We start from the raw sequence: 18,082 nt of genomic DNA, 5'->3' as shown, positions 1-18,082 counted from the left end.
CCTTTTTTACATCTAATGTTTTTACTAAATTTTCATTAATATTTAGGTTACATCATAAGTCGACCTCGGAGGAGTCGTACCAAGTGAAAAACACCTCGGTGACGTCCTATATGTTAAAGGATCTGAGTCCCAATACTCAGTACATCGTGTACGTTGAGGCCGTTACGGACAAAGGCATTAGTATGCCATCGGAGACCTTGATTGCCTGGACCGATCCAGCTTATCCAGCTTTTGTTGAGGTGAATGAATATATTTTTCATTTTAATTTTTTAATTGCAACAGCCGAATTTCTTGATTTTTTCAGCCCCCCACAGTACACCCCATTAATCTGGTAATAGAAGGCAGCAGTATGACCATCCTTTGCATTGCAATGGGCAACCCCATGCCCACCATTTCGCTCTACATATCTGGGCGGCTAGTGAGACAAGACACCACCAGGCATATGGTCACTGTGATTCATAATGTTACACGGGATATGGACCAGATTTCTTGTTACGCAGACAATGGTTATGGCACCCCTATGCAAGCTTCCAGAAAAATTACCATAAGTCGTAAGTATTTTTACGAACGATAGTTAGGTCAAGGACCTGTAATAGAATCAACAATCTATGACGGGATCACCAAAATATGATTATGAGCTGCTGGCCGGTTCCGCAGGCTCAAAATTGACGTCATGGATAATCGAACATTTTACCTTTTGCTTTAGACGGACCACACATCCAAGCCAGTGGAATTACCATGGCCACAATTGGTGATTCTGTAATATTAGAATGTAAGGTGGAAGCCACTCCTGAACCGAAGATGATTTTTTGGAAGAACCATGAAGATCGTACTCCTGTGATACAAGGAGGAAAGTACGACATCCAGATCCTGAAGGCCAGAGACGAAGAGGACAAATTCATAATGCATCTCACTATTAAGCAGATTTCTCGTAAGTTTCCTATTCCAAATCTTCGACTGTTTCAAACAGAGATTTAACTTTAGTAATGGATGTGGGGGAGTATTACTGTCACGCAGAAAACGCTTTTGGAAGCGCAACGCAGCCAGTTTCGGTCAGAATCCGCAACCCAACCACTGTGAGCAACGTAACTCAATGTTGCCTAGAACAAAATGTAACTTCTTCATGTATGGACGCCTGTTTCTTCCATGTAGATATCGATGCTGTGATAGATAAGCCTGAGTGCATTCAGGTAGGGTCCAATTAATTTTGATAAAGACCTTCTATGGCTCAAATCTTCCAGGATCTTGACAAACTGATGAGATGCGCAGCTGATGGTTCAGACCATCGAAACTGCTGCGCGAATGCTCATGTTCCTAGAAGATGTCTAGATTGGTGTAGAGGAGAACCGGTTCTTAACAGCAAAGTTTGCGTGTTGACTTATACGAAACATATCATGGGATGCTTCCATGAATTAAGGTTGGTCCTGGTAATATTTTGAATCAGAAATAAGACTTTTTATACTTTAGGGATAAAATTCCTGGTCCTCCTCAAAACGTCCGAGTGGAATTCATAGACGCCCATTCGGTACATTTGATGTGGGATCCACCTGCTAAGAATCCCTACACTGTGGAAATGTACAGAGTGTTCTGGCGGCCGGTGGACTCGCAGAATAGGTCTAGCCAGAAGGGGGATACGCCTACAACCAAATTGCAAATAACAGAATTAAAAGGTACCTATAAGTAATTCTTTTAAGACACTGACTTTCTTTGATTCCAATCCAAATGTTCTGCATCTAGATGGTACCACCTACGAAGCAGTAGTAAAAGCAGGCAACAGCAAAGGAGTGTCAACGGTCGGAGACCCCATCAAATTCACAATGGGTGAAAAGTCCCTTTACATAACTCCAGCAGCCAGCCAAAGTCAGGAGGGTGGTCATGTGGGCGTGGCTGTTGGTATCGTTTTGGCTTTGGTATTCGTAGCCGCAGTGGTAGCAGCGGCAGTGTGGTTCATCAGAACCAAGAAGATGCTTGGGATAAAGGGAAGTGGTGGAATTGCATTCGAGAACCCGAGTTATTTGAGGGAAGTTAACATGGAAAATGTACAGGTGAGTAAGGAGCCTTTTTCGTCAACATCTTAAGGTACTATTGGTGAAAATTGGAGGAGAAACACAAAGGAGAAAATGTTGGTTATGTGGCTTAATAAAAGGGAAGAATTTTAGACGCACATTTTTTATTTTATTCAATGGGGCCATCGTTTCTTTCTTAAATTTTCCTAGACTTTTTCTCACTTTTCTGTCCTCGTAAGATTCCCAATGGGCAAGAAAGCAGTACCTCATCGTTAAACGGTTCGGTTAACGGCAGCATTTCCGCATCGAGTACTTCTGGCGGACATGGATGGAAAAATGAGCAATTGCACGTGCCTGCCCAAGAAGTGAATCCCACTCTCTACGAAGAACTTAAACTGGGTACGTATAATTTCGCGACATCCTTTATAATTTTAATGGCTTTAATTTAGGTCAAGATGGAGCTGGATTCAAGAGATTGAAGCCCTAGTATGAGGTCATGATAAAGAAAAGGGGTCAGGAATCTCGCTTTTAGATCTGAGGGCCCCCGTAACCCATAATTATTGTGATAGTGGTGTAGGATCGGTCGTAGGTTTACATTTGCCCTAATTATGGCCAACGCTTGAAGATTACACATTTAGATTTGAAACTGGACTTAATAATGTCTTCATTACGACCCACCGAATTGAGTTAAATTTGGTTGCCATATTAGGGCCAGGGTATTGTACATATTTTATTTAGTACTTTAGCAATACCTCGAGCAGTATGTTCTTTCGTAGCGTAATTTTGTAGATGGAGATATTTCTTATAGTTAAGGAAAAATGTGATTTAATTTAAAACGTAATAAAAAACACTTAGGAGAGTTAGGGTTAGGAAACATAGGGGCCGAGGGGCGCCAAATTTTGAAGGATATTGACCGTCTATTACATGATTCCTATGTTCAGATGTGCACCATATAATGCACTTTTTTATGTGACGGCTACACAATTTTATTATCACATAAAGTATTATTAAGTCAAAATTAAGTTTTATTGGCATATTTTTTACAAAGGTAATTTTTAGGTATTATACACACTAATTTTGGTTAATTAATCAGTACGCGTATAGCTACATAGCAGAATACAAAATACTAATATAACTTGTGTATGACGTACACAATGTAAATGTGCCTTTATATTCACCATATTTTGTTTTAACGTAGTTAGTCTAAAAAAGAATCCCGTACTATCAGAACTTTTTGTAAATAGTTTTTAAAATTTGTAAGATAACATTGCATAACAATAAATTGAGTAGAAGTGGAATAAATAAGCATTTGAAGGTAACTTGTGGCTTGTTGTGACTCCTTTCCTACACTCCAATTCTCAAAATGGTTTCTTTCCTGGAAGCCGCGGTGGCAGAGCCACGTCCAGAAATCCCACACGTATATTTTCATTAAAAAGTTCTCCCGTAAACTTCCAGAAAATACCATAATCTTAATTTATATAACACATATGTGTGTTAGGAGAAACAAATGACTGATGAACACTGCGCAGTGAGCCGTTCTGACTAAAAAAATAAAAAATTCATATAGTCAATTAGGCAAAATATGTCCCTACCGATAACTTGTCTACAGATGCATACAACGTGTCTCTAAATAGGTAAAAGATATTAATAATAATTTTCAACAAAATATCTCCAAATGTCACAAGCTTTGCCTAGCGGGAAGTTACTAAGGTAATCATGCGCAGGCCTATGGCGATAAGATTGTTGTGTCGGATTTCTGGTACAATGATCCGAGTTCGCATCCTGCGCAGGTAAAATATTTTATTTTTTGTTGTATATGGTTCATGGTGAGGGAGGAATAACTAGGGAGAGAAATTTTTAGCTCAGTTACTCGATTACCTATTACCTGAAAACAGATGGAAATATGCATGGCAGAGCCAGGTTTGAGCCTTCCGGCTTATCAAATAAATCGGTTCGCTTTCCTGATGTTGTCTTAATATTACTCAGTCTTCAGCAACTTATTGAGTATATTACATCTTTAACAGTAATTTTTTTAAACTTCAATATACTTTTTCTAGAGAAATTTCGAAAAGCGTTGCTATTTTCGCACATCCGTGCTTATTAAAAAAGCAATAAATAACATCGATGTGATTTGCGTAGAGTTGTGTTTCGTTATTAACTACTTTATACTTCTTTCGTTTCTATATTTTGCTAAGATGCCATCTGTCGAGTCGGGCCTAAAGGCTCCCAAAAACTTCCTAAATTCGTAAAGGACCCTCGACTCAGCATCCCAGTATTGATCTCTTACATTCCTCAGTTATAGAGAATCTATTTCTCCCTGGCAACTATCTACTCGGATTTAACGACTAAATCGATCTGCATCACAAATTTGAACTAAATATCTTAAAAATTATAAGAACTGCAAAGAAAAAACGCAAAAAATCTGAAATTGTGACATTCTACATGTTTATTAAATGTGAATTTTTCTAAGAATGTCTATTTTCAAAATTGTCCTATTTTGCGATTTCCTATCACCCCCTGAGAGGTCGAAGTTAAAACTCAATCACTCTATATGTGGATAGATCTATTTTGTGGATATATGTGGATAGATCGTTCGAATTTTATTTACCATAATATTGGATAACATATCGATCTTGTGAAAGAGAAGCTCTATTGATTAAGGTATTGGGCATTAAGTTAATAATAATCACGATCTATGCGTGCGCCATAAATATCTTAAAATGTTAAAGGAACTTACATGTTTTAGATCGATGAAAGTAAGAGTTGTTGTGTTTACTCATAGGTGGCGACCATTATGAATTACTGATGAAGTTAATACATGAAAAAAGGCGTGAATGAGAACATGATAGAGGTGATATGATAATAGAGGCATGAATACATGAACATGATAGAGGCATGAACAATGAACAACTGAAGGGCATCGATTTTCATTTATACGTTATTTATGGCTCTGATATTACATAGCCTACTTGAGGTTTTCTAATGATCACCATTTGTATTAAAAATGTTGGTTATTATTGTGGTTGGTTATTATGCCGATCCCCTTATTTTTAAATTTTGTTGTAGACATAGGTACCTCTATCGAATAATTGAGACTTCGGCTTTCTGTACCTCAAAAACTAAACAATATTCATATAAGTTTATATGATATTTTATCTTAAAATGGGGTCTACTGCAAAATGTTAAGGGGGGTCTTGATGGACGTAATGCGGACATTCTATATACAGGGGCGCAACCACAACACAGGAAAAACTATTGCAGTTTTTAATATAATTCAGAAATATACAAAAGCGTTTCCGTTTTATTGACCTTTCAGTTGAATATGCGACTAAATTATTACGTCGCAAGGAGTAAAACATAGTTTACTCCCTTGGGAGTAAATGATCCACTTTAGTCTCCGCTCAGGTGGAGTAAAATTGCTACCTTAGTCTTCGAAATGCAAAAAAAAATATGTTTTTTATTCAATTTTTAAAAAATTATCCTGTTGTGTGTTTTTAATTTTCAAAATCACATCACCAGTTACGGCACCCGCTCTAACAACGAAGTGTTTTAGACAATTCACTCGCATTTCACATAATAAAATAACGACTTTTACCATTTTGAAAATCTAAACTTCCCCCTGTGAGCCACTTGCTCACGCAGCATGCTTCAACTTGTCTTTGTGGCTTTTTATACTTTCATCCCCTTCAAGCAGCTCTCAAACAGTAATCTCCTAGTGGCCAAACAAGTAAACAAAAATCTCCACAAATAAAAAAATACAAAAAACCACCCCACTCCCTTCCTAGACAGAACGCTTGCGTTGACCGTTCCTTGCAGCCTAGCTGAAAGCAGCTGAAGCACGTTTCAGTTTCAGCTCGGACGGCAACAATTTGTAACGTCGAGGGTGCAGCTGAAACCGCGCCACCGGGCAAGTTTCAGCTGCTGATTTACAGGTGTCCGTTAACCACTCACCATTGGACAGGTGCTGTTTAAGTAGGCGTGAATACGGATGCAGGAGGATCTATCGAATGACTTAAGTGCTTGAGTTCTGTTAACTTAATGGTGTTGTTATCAAGGTAGGTAAATAATCAAAGGGGACCAGACGATTTCCTTACATAATGCATTTAAAGCTGTTTGTGATGGCTTCTTAGAAATAAGGGCTGATGGTATTTCTTCAAATTGAATCTTGGTGGCAGTGGCTTTCAGTTTTAAAAAATGTCACTCATCGTGCCAGATGCTTGATGTCTTAATATATGACATGAGGGTGGAATGGAACGGAATTGAAAACCTCATCTTGGCTGTAAGGGTACGCAAAAAGGATTTTTAATTAAAATTTGGTTTACGAAGAACTCGATGTTTTAGTATGAAGATTATTTTTAGATCCAGATGTTTTTAACTCATGACCGGCGTCATTGAACGTCTACAGAATGGAAATTCATACTTATAATAACGTTGCGAGCTAAAATACTATTTGGCGGAAAGCCATATGCCTCAAGATGGAATTAGGACAGAAGAGGAAGAAGACAGAAAATTAATCTTAAAATTTCAAAAAGTAATAAAAAGAAATTAAAAAAAAAGCGTGAAAGTCAAAAAAACTGTAGCATAATCTGATATTCTGATTGACAAATCTACCCATTATTTGTTGGATTTTTACACAATCCCTAAATAAACATCTGGAGCGATTACAAGTTCCTGGTGTGTTTGACGATGGCCCGGCATCTGGCTTTCATTCACAATGTTTACCAATTAAATCTCGGGGGGTTACTCGATACTTTTCCTTAAACATTACCCTCAGCTTTGAGCAAGTTAAAAGCACCTTTGAATAAACCTGAAAATAAAAGATTTAGGTGCTTAGGAATACAGTTATCGAAACACCCGGGAGGGATTTCATGCGCAATTACTTCATGAGTACCTACGTCGATCTTGATAAAAAAAAGGAGAAAAATCTTGAAAACATTAAGACCCATCACGACTTTATGCTTCATTCCAGCTATGCGTTTAATTAACTCGAGCACCCCAAAGACCGGTTTCGATCCTATTAGATCTTATCAATTAAGTTCATCTCGAGCCAATCAACCGCAGACAGAAATCAGCAATGTCGACGGGAAACATGTTGTACTAGCGGCGAAATATTTCACCAGCACCATCTGCCATGTTCTTAATTGCTGCACCTCGATCAAATCTTCTAGGGTACGCAGTAAAACTTACTGTGGACTTAGTTCATTGATTGTAATCAAAGATAGGACAGAAAAGAATTTGAGGGGACAAACAGAACAACTACTTTGAGAGCTGATAGCCGTGGCCACATTGTTTGCCAGGACGAGAAAAGAATTTGGAAAAATTGCTTAGCAAACGTTAGAACTAGAACTGAATTGACTTGAAGACTTATTTATTTCCTCCGAAAAGTGGTTTAAGTTAACACGTGTTAAGGTTAGTTATACGTGAAATGCATCGATTTGTCTAACGAGTGAGATCCTGCGGAACGAGGAAAGCGATAATGACTCGAGTTATGCAATAAAGGAAAAGAAATTGATTGTAACATCTCAGAAATTGGAGGAGCTGTGAAATTGAAACGTTAGAAAGGCCGAAATTTGAAAGCCCTTAGTAAGGGAAAAATGCTACCATGAATACATGGGCAACTCACATTAAAATACGATTTTTTAACAACTGCTCCAGGGAACAATCGATACCGTTATAGAATGGTTATAAAATGTTTGAGTCTTTTCATTCTCAAACATTTTCTCAGTTATTTTCATATAATATTTTAAAGCTTTACACACAAAATTCCTTTGACTCATTCCGTAATTATATGATTTACTGCACACGCCTGCAATTCGTGAGCAATAAGTAGCATTATGCACTCGTATAATAAACTATTTATTATCGCTATTCAGTTCGCACACACGTTACAAATTTCATTAATTCCAAACTAATTAAATACTTTACTCATAGAGATGAGTTTTGGAACATTTCCTTCAGCATTTAATACACTCTATTGTTTGCTCTCAGATACAGCTACAAGGAATTTAATTTCGGATTGCAGCAATTAATAGACAAGTGCAAATACTAATTAGCCAGTTTAGAAAAACTGATAATAGAAGTAGAATAAGTAAAATCCCTGAAGCTCTGCATGCGAATAAGCAACCTGAATTCAAATTAGATACATTGGAGCCAATTCGTTTATGGTAATCAACGTTTGAATTTTACTTGGGCAGGTGAGCTAGGGTTAGGAAGTTATGGAGAAGTTACCTTCGGGGCTTTCAATGGAGTATTTCATTTGTGGGCTCTTTCTTAAGCATGCCCTACGAAACCAGTTTTAACAAAGTTTCGTATTGCCACAGGGGAAATTTCCCAATCCCCCATTTTTGCTAAAGTGAAATAAAATATTAGCAAGTTTAAGTAATTTACTGCCCTCTACGAGAGCTTTAACTCAAAGCTTCTAGAGCTTTAGTCAATTAGTGGGATCAATGTAATATTTATGAGAGCACGCTAGTTTACTATGGATTAACAATTAATGGTGGTCATTTAGATGCACAAATGCCAAATGGAAAATCAATTCTATATTAGTTGATGGCATCCACAATAAGCGAAAAGCTGTGGCAGTAAATATTAACAACCAGTTTGTGTCGATTAAGATGCAATGGAGCAAAAAATCATATATTCTCCAACCCCAATATATTGTGACTGTTAAACCGAAATAAACGAGAATAACGAATGGGCTAAATTTTATCATCATTAATGGCTGGAACTAAGCGTGAAAAGAATCCAGAATTTTTCCTCAATAATCTGAGAACATACTTCAGTAACATATTTACTTCTCGTGTAATTATATATTCAGAAGCCTATAAATTCCTTCTTGGCATTTTGTAACAATGCAATTTAGGGTCCGTCTATTTGGAGGATATGAGAATGATAAAACGCTCGTTAAAAAACCCATTAAAATGTTTTGTTCTTACAATCTTATTATCCGCAATTTTCAGCGAATTTTACGAAGGCGTCGGCAATCTCAACGAGGATTATTATTTTCCATATTATCGGCGGTCGCACTCTAGCTGATTGATATGGGAAAATAGAAGAAATGCGTCTCAAGCGTGCCATAAAATTGCTTTAACAGCGTACAAGAAAAATACCGTTTTAGCATCTCAACGCCTCAATCAAAGAGGCAAATGCTCACGTAAAAGCGTCGTATGTCAGCATTAGTGAGTATTCGGCATTGACATGCGTGCGGTAAACTTATTTGTGTGCGTAAATATTTTATCGCACGCGTTAGTTGGTAAAAAAATATCATTACATGTATTTTTTAAAGTTGAAAATGCATGTTCCTACAGAATCAAAGCCCTGATCCAGCTTCGCTAGGCGGCATGTATTCAAATACGATCCGTGTACATAAAGTACCACTTTTTGCACATGTTAGATAGACAATCATCTCCAAATTCACATCACACATTTTCACAAATAGCACATCAAACCATTTTATCGTATAGTAATGGGATCTAAGATGGTTGTTTATTTCCGGAGTTTGGAAAAAAAGGGAAGTCAATGGCTTTTCTTTAATTCTTAGAGCTAAAGAGACACATTTCAGGAAAGAAACTGCTGGGCAGCTTGAATTTTTCATTGAAACACGAGAATGGCTGCTTTCTGTCGAAAATGTCGCCAATCGGATAATCGAGTTTTTGTACCAAATAAATCTCCGTGTCCGTGTGAAGCTAAATTGGATTTAGACTTTTGGAATTTCTTATTTCAGCTAAAATCGTTCGAGGAACAAATTAGGTTTAAGTGCTGTATTTAAGTTTTCGAGAAAATTGTGTTTTTTTGGTGTTTATTGTGCAATATTTACTGCTCACCAAAAAAAAACTTTAAAAACCAAAAGTACAGAAATACTGTAGTATCGGAGCGATAAAGGAGAGGAGTAATACAATTTAAAAACATGTTAATTGAGAAATAAAAATAATTCATTTAAATATAAAAATAGCATAAAAATAAATATAAAATATAAAAGTAAAATAAATATAATATTTTAAAAAATGTAAAAATGTGCAAATATTCTATACTGAATGGATGTTAATGGAGAAGGATGATTTCGAGTAACTTGCTTTTTTATAGTGCTATTTTATACTACTCGTGTCATTATGAGAAATCGCACTCGTTACACAAAAATATACAGTTCCTAACTAGGGATATAAATAGCCATTTTGCTATCCCCAATCAAGTTCGCATAAATTGGCTGGGGCGTCAAATTTAAATAAGTTAAGCACTCTGCTTGGCGATTCTGTGGTCAAAGATGTAACCTGCAGTTTCCGTACACCCTGTATGTTCTGCTACCTCGAAAAACCTACCTTCAAGACAAAATTGACATTTTTACTAACAACTATTCCATACATTTTAGTAACCTCTTACGTTCCATTGCTTTTGATCCAAGAGTAAGTAACGACACACTTAAACCCCGGCAATAGCCTTATAAGCTGGGTATTGTAGGCGATTTTCACAGGAAAATATAATAGATCCCCGCAATATGAAATCGGATATCTCCATAACTCGTGGAGCAAAAATACTGGAAACGTGATTCCATCCAGACCCGGATAAGGCTTTTGTTATAATCCATTGTCCCGTGTTCAATTTTTCTGGGTTTATGGGGAAAAAATGCGAATCGGTGATGCTATGTGAAATCAATCCTTCCTGAATTAAATAATTTTCTGCAAACTCATAAATCCCCATTTGCATTCCCTAAATTGCCATAATAAATCCAAAGTTGAAACCATAAAGATCTCATAAAGCGTGTTTGCTAAGTAAACCGTTTAGTATATAATGTGTCGAATATGTGAAACATAACGAAAGGAAAACGCAATTTTCTGTTTGAGTGGAAATTCGGGGGTTCGTTTTCATCCATGCGTTTGATCTAAAACCTTTTATGAGGAAGGGAAAGCGTACTTTCTCGGCTGCTGTTCATGAATCCCGGGCAAACATTGTTTGAATAAATTAGGGTTAATAATTTATCGAGAGATTAGAATGCTTTGATGTATGTACGTGGATTTATATTATTCTCAGGCATATTAATGACAACCTTAGAAACTCTAATATTTCCTCAAGGTAGAAACCACTCAATGCGAGTTAGTTTCTGAAGGAACCCGAGGATAAAAATTTCATTATTTGATTTATCCAAATAGCGTATAGATTGCATAACTGCAAATTGTTATGCATAACTGAAAGTTGCTACGCAAAGTTGAGAGTTGCTATGCACAACTCCAAGTTACTATGCACATACTGCATAGTGTAATATACGCAGAACCCGCATTGGTGATAATTATGATAAGAGAATTATTGGTATCTAGTATGTTAACAAGCAGTACTCCCGAAATTAGATATTCCTGTAGAGGTAATTGAGTTTAAATAATACAGCCAATATAAGGTATGAGTGGGCGTCTTGACGCAATCGAAACGCTATATTCACCCCAATTTTAACTGAAAACTAACGAAATAATTCGTCAGATGAAGAGAGGCCGCAGTTCCTGCCTTTGAAATCAATTGTAACATTACTTCAAGGCGCCTAATTAATATATTCTGTTGTTTCTCTCCCCTATGCTGACGCATTAAAAGGGTCGATAACTTGAGGATGAATGTGTTAAGTATCATGTCAGAGAAGCCACGTGAGGAACAAGAGAATAGACAGAATAAGACTCAAAGATTCTTGTTAAATTAGGTTAGTTCAGGATAGAATCCATACAGGTATATGCATATAAATAGGTAGGAAACTTGTCAAATAACTGTAACCAGAGGAATTTCTTGCGGAGACTCTCTAATGTTTTCCCGCGATATTGTCCGTATGCTCATAAGCTAAGCTTGAGTCTAAACCTTGTTTAACACACATTTCTGCATGCAGAACACCCAAATTAAGCCACATTTTAAAGTTGAGCCGGGGCGTCAGCTTATAAAGAATGCAGTGGTAAGTTAATGGGTAGTGACCAAATGTAGGAACTACACCGAAAAGTATCAATTACAAAGTCAAAATGTGCTAATTATAAAGTGACTCAAAATGGGAAATCTGGAAGATTTAAGTTAAAAATTTAATTAAAGTTTTTTTAAATAATTTAATTTTATTTTATTAAATAGCTTAATTTAAGTTTAATTATTTAATTTTATTTTATTTTGCAATTTAATTAGTCAGATGTGATTAAGAAGCTTAAAATTTAAAATTTATTACATTGTCTCTTTCAACTAACTTTAAACTTCTTTTATGTATTCGGCTTAAGCTTGCGAGGTACCAAACTAATATTTCGCTAAAAGAAAAATTCCTATACCTCAGTAATAAAATTTTCCGCTTAAAACTTTATATCACCGTACCTCTGAAAGCACTCTTGGACCTAAAAATTGCATACTCAAGCTACAAAACTTTTTTAATATCTCATTCCTGCATTGGGATATACATTGCGCCTGGAAAAGTATAAATTCCAAGTAATGTGACATCTGTGGAAAACAAACAAGTAATTTGGGCAGACGCCGTTTGCTGGTTCGGTTTTTGCTTACGCTTTATGGTAACTGAAAAATGGAAGCAGTGGTAAGCCGAAGAACAATAATTTAAGCCACAAAAGGCACAACCGTTGTAATTAATTAAGCGATAGTAGTTATTTAGCAAACAGGACATCTGCTCATTTCTGTTGAGTGCATTAGGATTTTTTTACTTTTTTTTTATATATTATACATTTATTTTTTTGTAATTATTTCTTAAATACTGATTTCTTTTTTTCAAATAATTATTTCTTTCACAATTGAAAACTCACTTTATATACAATGTGCCATTTGTGCAAGTGAAGCATTGGGGTTGTTGCTATTACCTCCACTCTGAGTTAATGCGTCACTTTGGAAAAAAAAATCCTGTTAAATGATGAAACACCCTGTGTATATATTTTTAATTACACTGCTCAACAGGAACAATTTCCAAAAATATTTTAACATTTTCCCAGTTTATTTACCTCATTTCGTTTGCCAGGGCGGCTATATAACGGCAATTTATGCCTGTGTATGCCATCATTATTCCCACATATTTGAGGGTTCATCAAGCTGCAGAGTTGAAACAAGTTCTTTGACATTCATGTAGTATCGGGTTTTGATACTACTGTAGATATAGGATGGTGTTTATATCTTATAGTGAAATCACAGATAGGAAAGGACTATAAGTATGCGTTTATTAATGTAAAGTGAACAAAAGAGAGTATAAAATAACTTGTGAGTTTAGCGAGCGCGGACGCGACTTCTGAGTTACCAACGACAACCGAACCCAGAAGAAAAGAGAGCTTGTACATGCCCTGCAAAATCTTAAATACTAAAATCCATGATGATAAACCATGGGCGTACCCTGGCTAGGGTGCCGTCTGCACCACCCGCCGTATCAAACCGTTACGTCTTAAGCTGGGAATTGGAACTGCCACTATAGGGCCAACGAAATTTATCAAGGGCAATTCAAATGCCGACAAAGTATATTACAGGCAGTTCCAATGCCGACCCGGTTTATTGCGGGGATTTCCAACACCGACAAGGCATGGCATGGGAAGTTCCCATGCCCCAACTAATGCCCACCAGGGTCGTACCCCAGGGGTATGACAATCTTAAAGTTAATTTCTACTATCTAACATGTATCCAGCTTAAAAGTAACGCCTATCTACAAGGGACGCGATCCTACATTCAGAATCCGGAATCTCTTTCATTATCCAATTCTCCCAGGGAACAAGTGATCAATGCATAGTCCTACATCTGTCTCACCCCATTTTTGAAATATTTACGGGCGTAAAAAGGAGGTTATTTAATAAAATGAATTCGGACAGAAGTTTCCTAAAACTTTATTCGATAAAACCCGAAACCCCTTCGGGGATTTATTGGTTCAATGCCTTATCCAAATGTTTTAGCTCTTATTTCCCAGACGAAAAAACTCGATAAAGCAAAAGTTAGTCCGGAACTCATTTAGTATGTTCTTTTCCGAATGGTGAAATCTAAGACAAGGACGAATTATTTGCCTACACCTCTTGGTTTCTTTCCGAAATATATCCACGTCAAGGTTAAGGACACTTCGTTTGGATTAACAGGAACATATTTTTCCCTCCTCAATTTATTAAGGAAAATTATTCATTCTAATACTTTTCAAATTGAAAAAAAAGCAAACTTTTACGTCATTATTTTATCCCTTCGTGTTTCCTTAAGAAAACATTTTAATTCCTGCTTCCCAAAGACCAGTTTATTAGGTATGCATAGCTTTCATTTCCTGGTTGATTTTAAGCGAAATTCAGCTCCAGGGAAGGCTTTATAACCTAATCCAGGACAGGAGCCCATTTATATTGCGTCCTTTGCGGTTTGCCTCCCACACGTTCGGTGTCAGCCGTAATGTGTTATCTAAATTTGAAAGAATTTGTTTGCGTGGTTTGATGGCTCGGAAATTGTACTTTTACTGCCTACGTGTCCCGCGAAAGGACAACACGAAACCGCAAATATGTGGTGGGTGGACTAATTTTATTAGTTCGAAAACGGGGAAATTTGTTCACGGATATTGTCACGTTATGCCTACAGAGCAATATAAAAACGCATAATATTTTGCTTCCATCAATTTTAATTTAAATCAACTTGCGTGAAAACGAGCTATCTTCCTAATATGACGGTAGTTATATTTCCAGTCACAACGAAAATTCAATAATATCTATTATGGTTTCTTGTTGACACTAAATTGACAAATATTCCTATAGGGATGAAAGATGCATCCCACGGGGATGAAAGATGCATCCCATAGGAATTTAAGATGCAAATATGACTTATGATTAAGAAGTCAAATTTGATAGCAGATGTGTGGTTCCAGCTCCTACACTGAACTTAATTACAGTGATTTCCTAATAACTTATATCTTTTATATACAGGATGTTCGCTCCTGAAGCACCAGCATGGATATCTCTGAAACTGTAAGAGATAGAAGATCGATTCATTTAGGGCATAGTGTAATGCTGATTTAGAAATTGCTTTGAGATGGGTCGTGTCCATAATACAGAGGGGCCATAAATCTTTCTCCACACAAAGCAACTAATTATACGTTGTTTTGTCATAGTGACCGGTATTGTCTAACGAGTTTCATAAAATAAATTCCTCGCCTTCTTTCTTAGGAAGCTTAATTAAAGTTCCTGACGAACCATGGACCTGAGTGGTCATTAATCTCCCCTTTTGGAGAAATATTAGAGAATGCCTGAGAGGTAGCGATGATAGAGCCCGATAAATTTAGACAAATGCCAGTGGGTGAACTTTCTGATCTAAATTGATTTTGGTCTTAGGTAGCTGTGTGGGAACAAGGAAAATTGGACTTTTGATTGGATATTAAGGAGCAGTAAGCACATAGACTTAACAGTTTAAAAATAATTAAAACAGTAAGCTGGATATAGACAAGCCGTAGAGGAGGCTTTAGTTACGGGTCACATGAGTTCCGGTCACCATATTTTGGTATTGCCCAATATATCTTACCATTTTTATATCACTATTTACAATTTTTTATCATATTTTGCACTAAGGATATCCAAACTTTCCTAATACAGATTTGTTTTCCAGGAATTGCGGGATGTAAGGAAGATAACTGAGCTATTATCATCCATGTACGAGATACAGAGGAACAGCGTTTTTGCCCAAAAGAGGCTGCCAAGCATAAAATTTCAGTAAGTAAGATCTAAGAAAATACTTAATAAAATTATTAGTTCCGTTCTTCAGCCTAAAATGTTTAACAACTTTTGGCAATTTGACAACAGAATTTTTTAACCATTATTGCCCTTTCAAAATCAAACTTCTGGATTTAATATGCGCTAAATTAAAGCCCCTCTACTCAAACTTTCTTTGCTCCAACTAAAGTTAAAAGAGACCAAACTGTCCACATATGACCTCTATCCACTTACTTTGCATAGGACAGTTCCCCCGGAAAACCCATCGGTAATCGACAACGGCAAGGTCGTAAATAGATCCGCGCCCTTTGACACGAATTCAGGCCCTTTGCCCTACAGGGCGTGAAGTCGGGTGTAATTAGACGAAAATGCGTATACCTTTCATCCTGTTCGACGACGACAGATGTATCTGAGCAAACAAAAGCCTTTTCCCGGCTTTTCGAGCCATCCAACCGATCTGTTGCTTCTACAATGTTCTTTCAGAGCTTAATTTTGTGCAGAAAATCTAAACCAGACTGAATCGATATAAGTACATAATCGCATTTGTAAGAGTATTCCGAATGATAATTTAAAATCTTGGACACTTATAAGTTGAGAAATGCGGGTAGGCTGTAGGACAGAAAAAGATGAGAAGAAAGGGGAAAATAGGATCGAAAACTCAACGAAACAAAAACGCGAGGTTATCGACATCGGTTTAGGAGATTTAGATAGATAGATAGAGTTTTATTTGGGGAGATTAGAGGATTGTAATATAAATGTATAGTGTTTTGTAAGGGGCAAGGGCTACAATACCCCAATCCGTGGATATAATACAGTATTTTTTATTACACATTATGCACGCAAATTTCCCACTTCACCCTTTATATCCCTCTAACGCATGCGCAAAATCTAGCATCCTTCTCTCTCTCTTTCTCTCTCTCTCTCTCTCTCGACTTTAAAAAATATCTCGCTTCACAAACCATTGAAAAATATCTTGTTTGTTCTGCCAAATTGCTCAGTTTTCAACCAAATAAGGCTCAGTGCACTCTCAGCTTCATGATGATAAATTACTATTGTTAAATCTTAATTTTAACCCGACAGTATAGCCCTCTCGTGCCTTCAAACTAATAGGCATAATTGAAGAAAAAATCCTCCACCAGACACGAAAAAGCTGTTAAGGAACAAATAATTTGTCTCCAAGTTCCTTAATGGCCCTTATTCCAACATGGCATGTCCACCGTTCGATGGGATCACTTCAGATATTATTTATTTTTATATGTGTCTTAGAAAGAATTATTCGTTTTAGCGGGCAATCGAGATATTGCCCTTGGTCTCAGCTCCTCATAATATGTTACTTTAAATTTAATTAATTTATTATTATAAATATATATTCATGATTATTTAACTATTAAGCAAAATATGTGACTTTTGAAGGTAGACACCGCCTGATAGGCAATCAGTCAAATTCCGCCCCTAATTATGAGGAAAAAGAAAAGGATGTAGGAGTCACTCAGCGACGCTCTGTATGTGCGTAAAGTTACTTTGCGTACGAGTAGCCGATCCACATCTTAGGCCTAAAGAATGCCGGTCAGATCATATTGGCAATATATGCCAAGTATTGACAGACAAAAAGCTCCACCGTGAGTAAAAATGAGTCCATGAGTGTCTTCCTTTCTCCTAGGGCGTTTCTGTTTGGCATAGCCCTGAGGATGCACAATTAACCGAAACGTTTCACTCCACCAGTTGGATTCTGGAAACTTTCCAAACAATTTGTTTCTACATGTTGAACTAATCTCGGTTTAAATTACTGAACAATAGTTCGTGTCAACACTCACTGAACAATGTCCATGTTTCTAGTGCAAATCTCGCTTAATTGCTGAACAATCGAGGGCCAAATATGACATCGATTTTCTAATGCAAATCTCTGTTAATTTTAGCACCAATGAGGATGCGGCGTAATGGGGTGGGAGCTTCTTGTGACTCCACGAGAACTTATAATGGTTTTCCTGATTTGGTTTGTTCTCGACGTAAACGGGCTCGCGAAAAGGGTAAATATGAAGTATTTACTTTTGACTAAACTATCTCCACATAATCAAGAATTTTAGTTCTTAATAGACTTAAGACTCTTTAGAGTTGCACCGTCTTTTTTTCCTTACAGGAGGACATAGAGTCGAGCTTAACAATAATTAACGAAGTTTCAACGCAAAGCGTGGGTGCCCTCTGCATCACCGAGCAGTACCGACCTCTCATGGTACCGATCGACACGTTGCGGTTCGAATCAGCGCGTCAAAAGGCTGATTTGGCAGCCACCCTTTTGCAGGATTTGGGTGTTGCCCACCATAACGGTAAGAAAACACTCCATTAATTTCAATTCAAGAGACGATGGTTCCGAGTCATTCCCCAAGCTCTTTCGATAAAATGCTTTATGTGTCGGATTCATTGACT

General features: G+C 37.0%; 2 protein-coding genes across 2 annotated transcripts in view; both read left to right on the top strand.

Annotated features, from left to right (window-relative positions):
* The window catches only part of LOC136419469 (Ig-like and fibronectin type-III domain-containing protein 1), a 93,047-nt gene extending 89,722 nt beyond the window's left edge, over positions 1-3,325 (top strand). The window contains exons 15-23 of the mRNA XM_066405812.1: positions 47-239; positions 305-551; positions 707-931; positions 985-1,190; positions 1,242-1,417; positions 1,468-1,670; positions 1,738-2,045; positions 2,246-2,405; positions 2,456-3,325. Coding sequence (XP_066261909.1) covers positions 47-239; positions 305-551; positions 707-931; positions 985-1,190; positions 1,242-1,417; positions 1,468-1,670; positions 1,738-2,045; positions 2,246-2,405; positions 2,456-2,493 — 1,756 coding nt within the window. The 3' untranslated portion in view covers positions 2,494-3,325. The remainder of the gene's footprint in view (positions 1-46; positions 240-304; positions 552-706; positions 932-984; positions 1,191-1,241; positions 1,418-1,467; positions 1,671-1,737; positions 2,046-2,245; positions 2,406-2,455) is intronic.
* A 2,547-nt stretch (positions 3,326-5,872) lies between these two features.
* Positions 5,873-18,082, top strand: part of LOC136419475 (probable G-protein coupled receptor CG31760) — a 68,516-nt gene continuing 56,306 nt past the window's right edge. Inside the window, exons 1-4 of the mRNA XM_066405835.1 lie at positions 5,873-6,061; positions 15,555-15,658; positions 17,575-17,685; positions 17,796-17,982. Of these exons, the coding sequence (XP_066261932.1) occupies positions 17,596-17,685; positions 17,796-17,982 (277 nt within the window). The 5' untranslated portion in view covers positions 5,873-6,061; positions 15,555-15,658; positions 17,575-17,595. The remainder of the gene's footprint in view (positions 6,062-15,554; positions 15,659-17,574; positions 17,686-17,795; positions 17,983-18,082) is intronic.

The sequence above is a fragment of the Euwallacea similis genome, chromosome 2, assembly GCF_039881205.1.
Source record: "Euwallacea similis isolate ESF13 chromosome 2, ESF131.1, whole genome shotgun sequence".
In the NCBI taxonomy this organism is placed as follows: domain Eukaryota; kingdom Metazoa; phylum Arthropoda; class Insecta; order Coleoptera; family Curculionidae; genus Euwallacea; species Euwallacea similis.
This window is presented reverse-complemented; position numbering and strand designations above follow the sequence as displayed.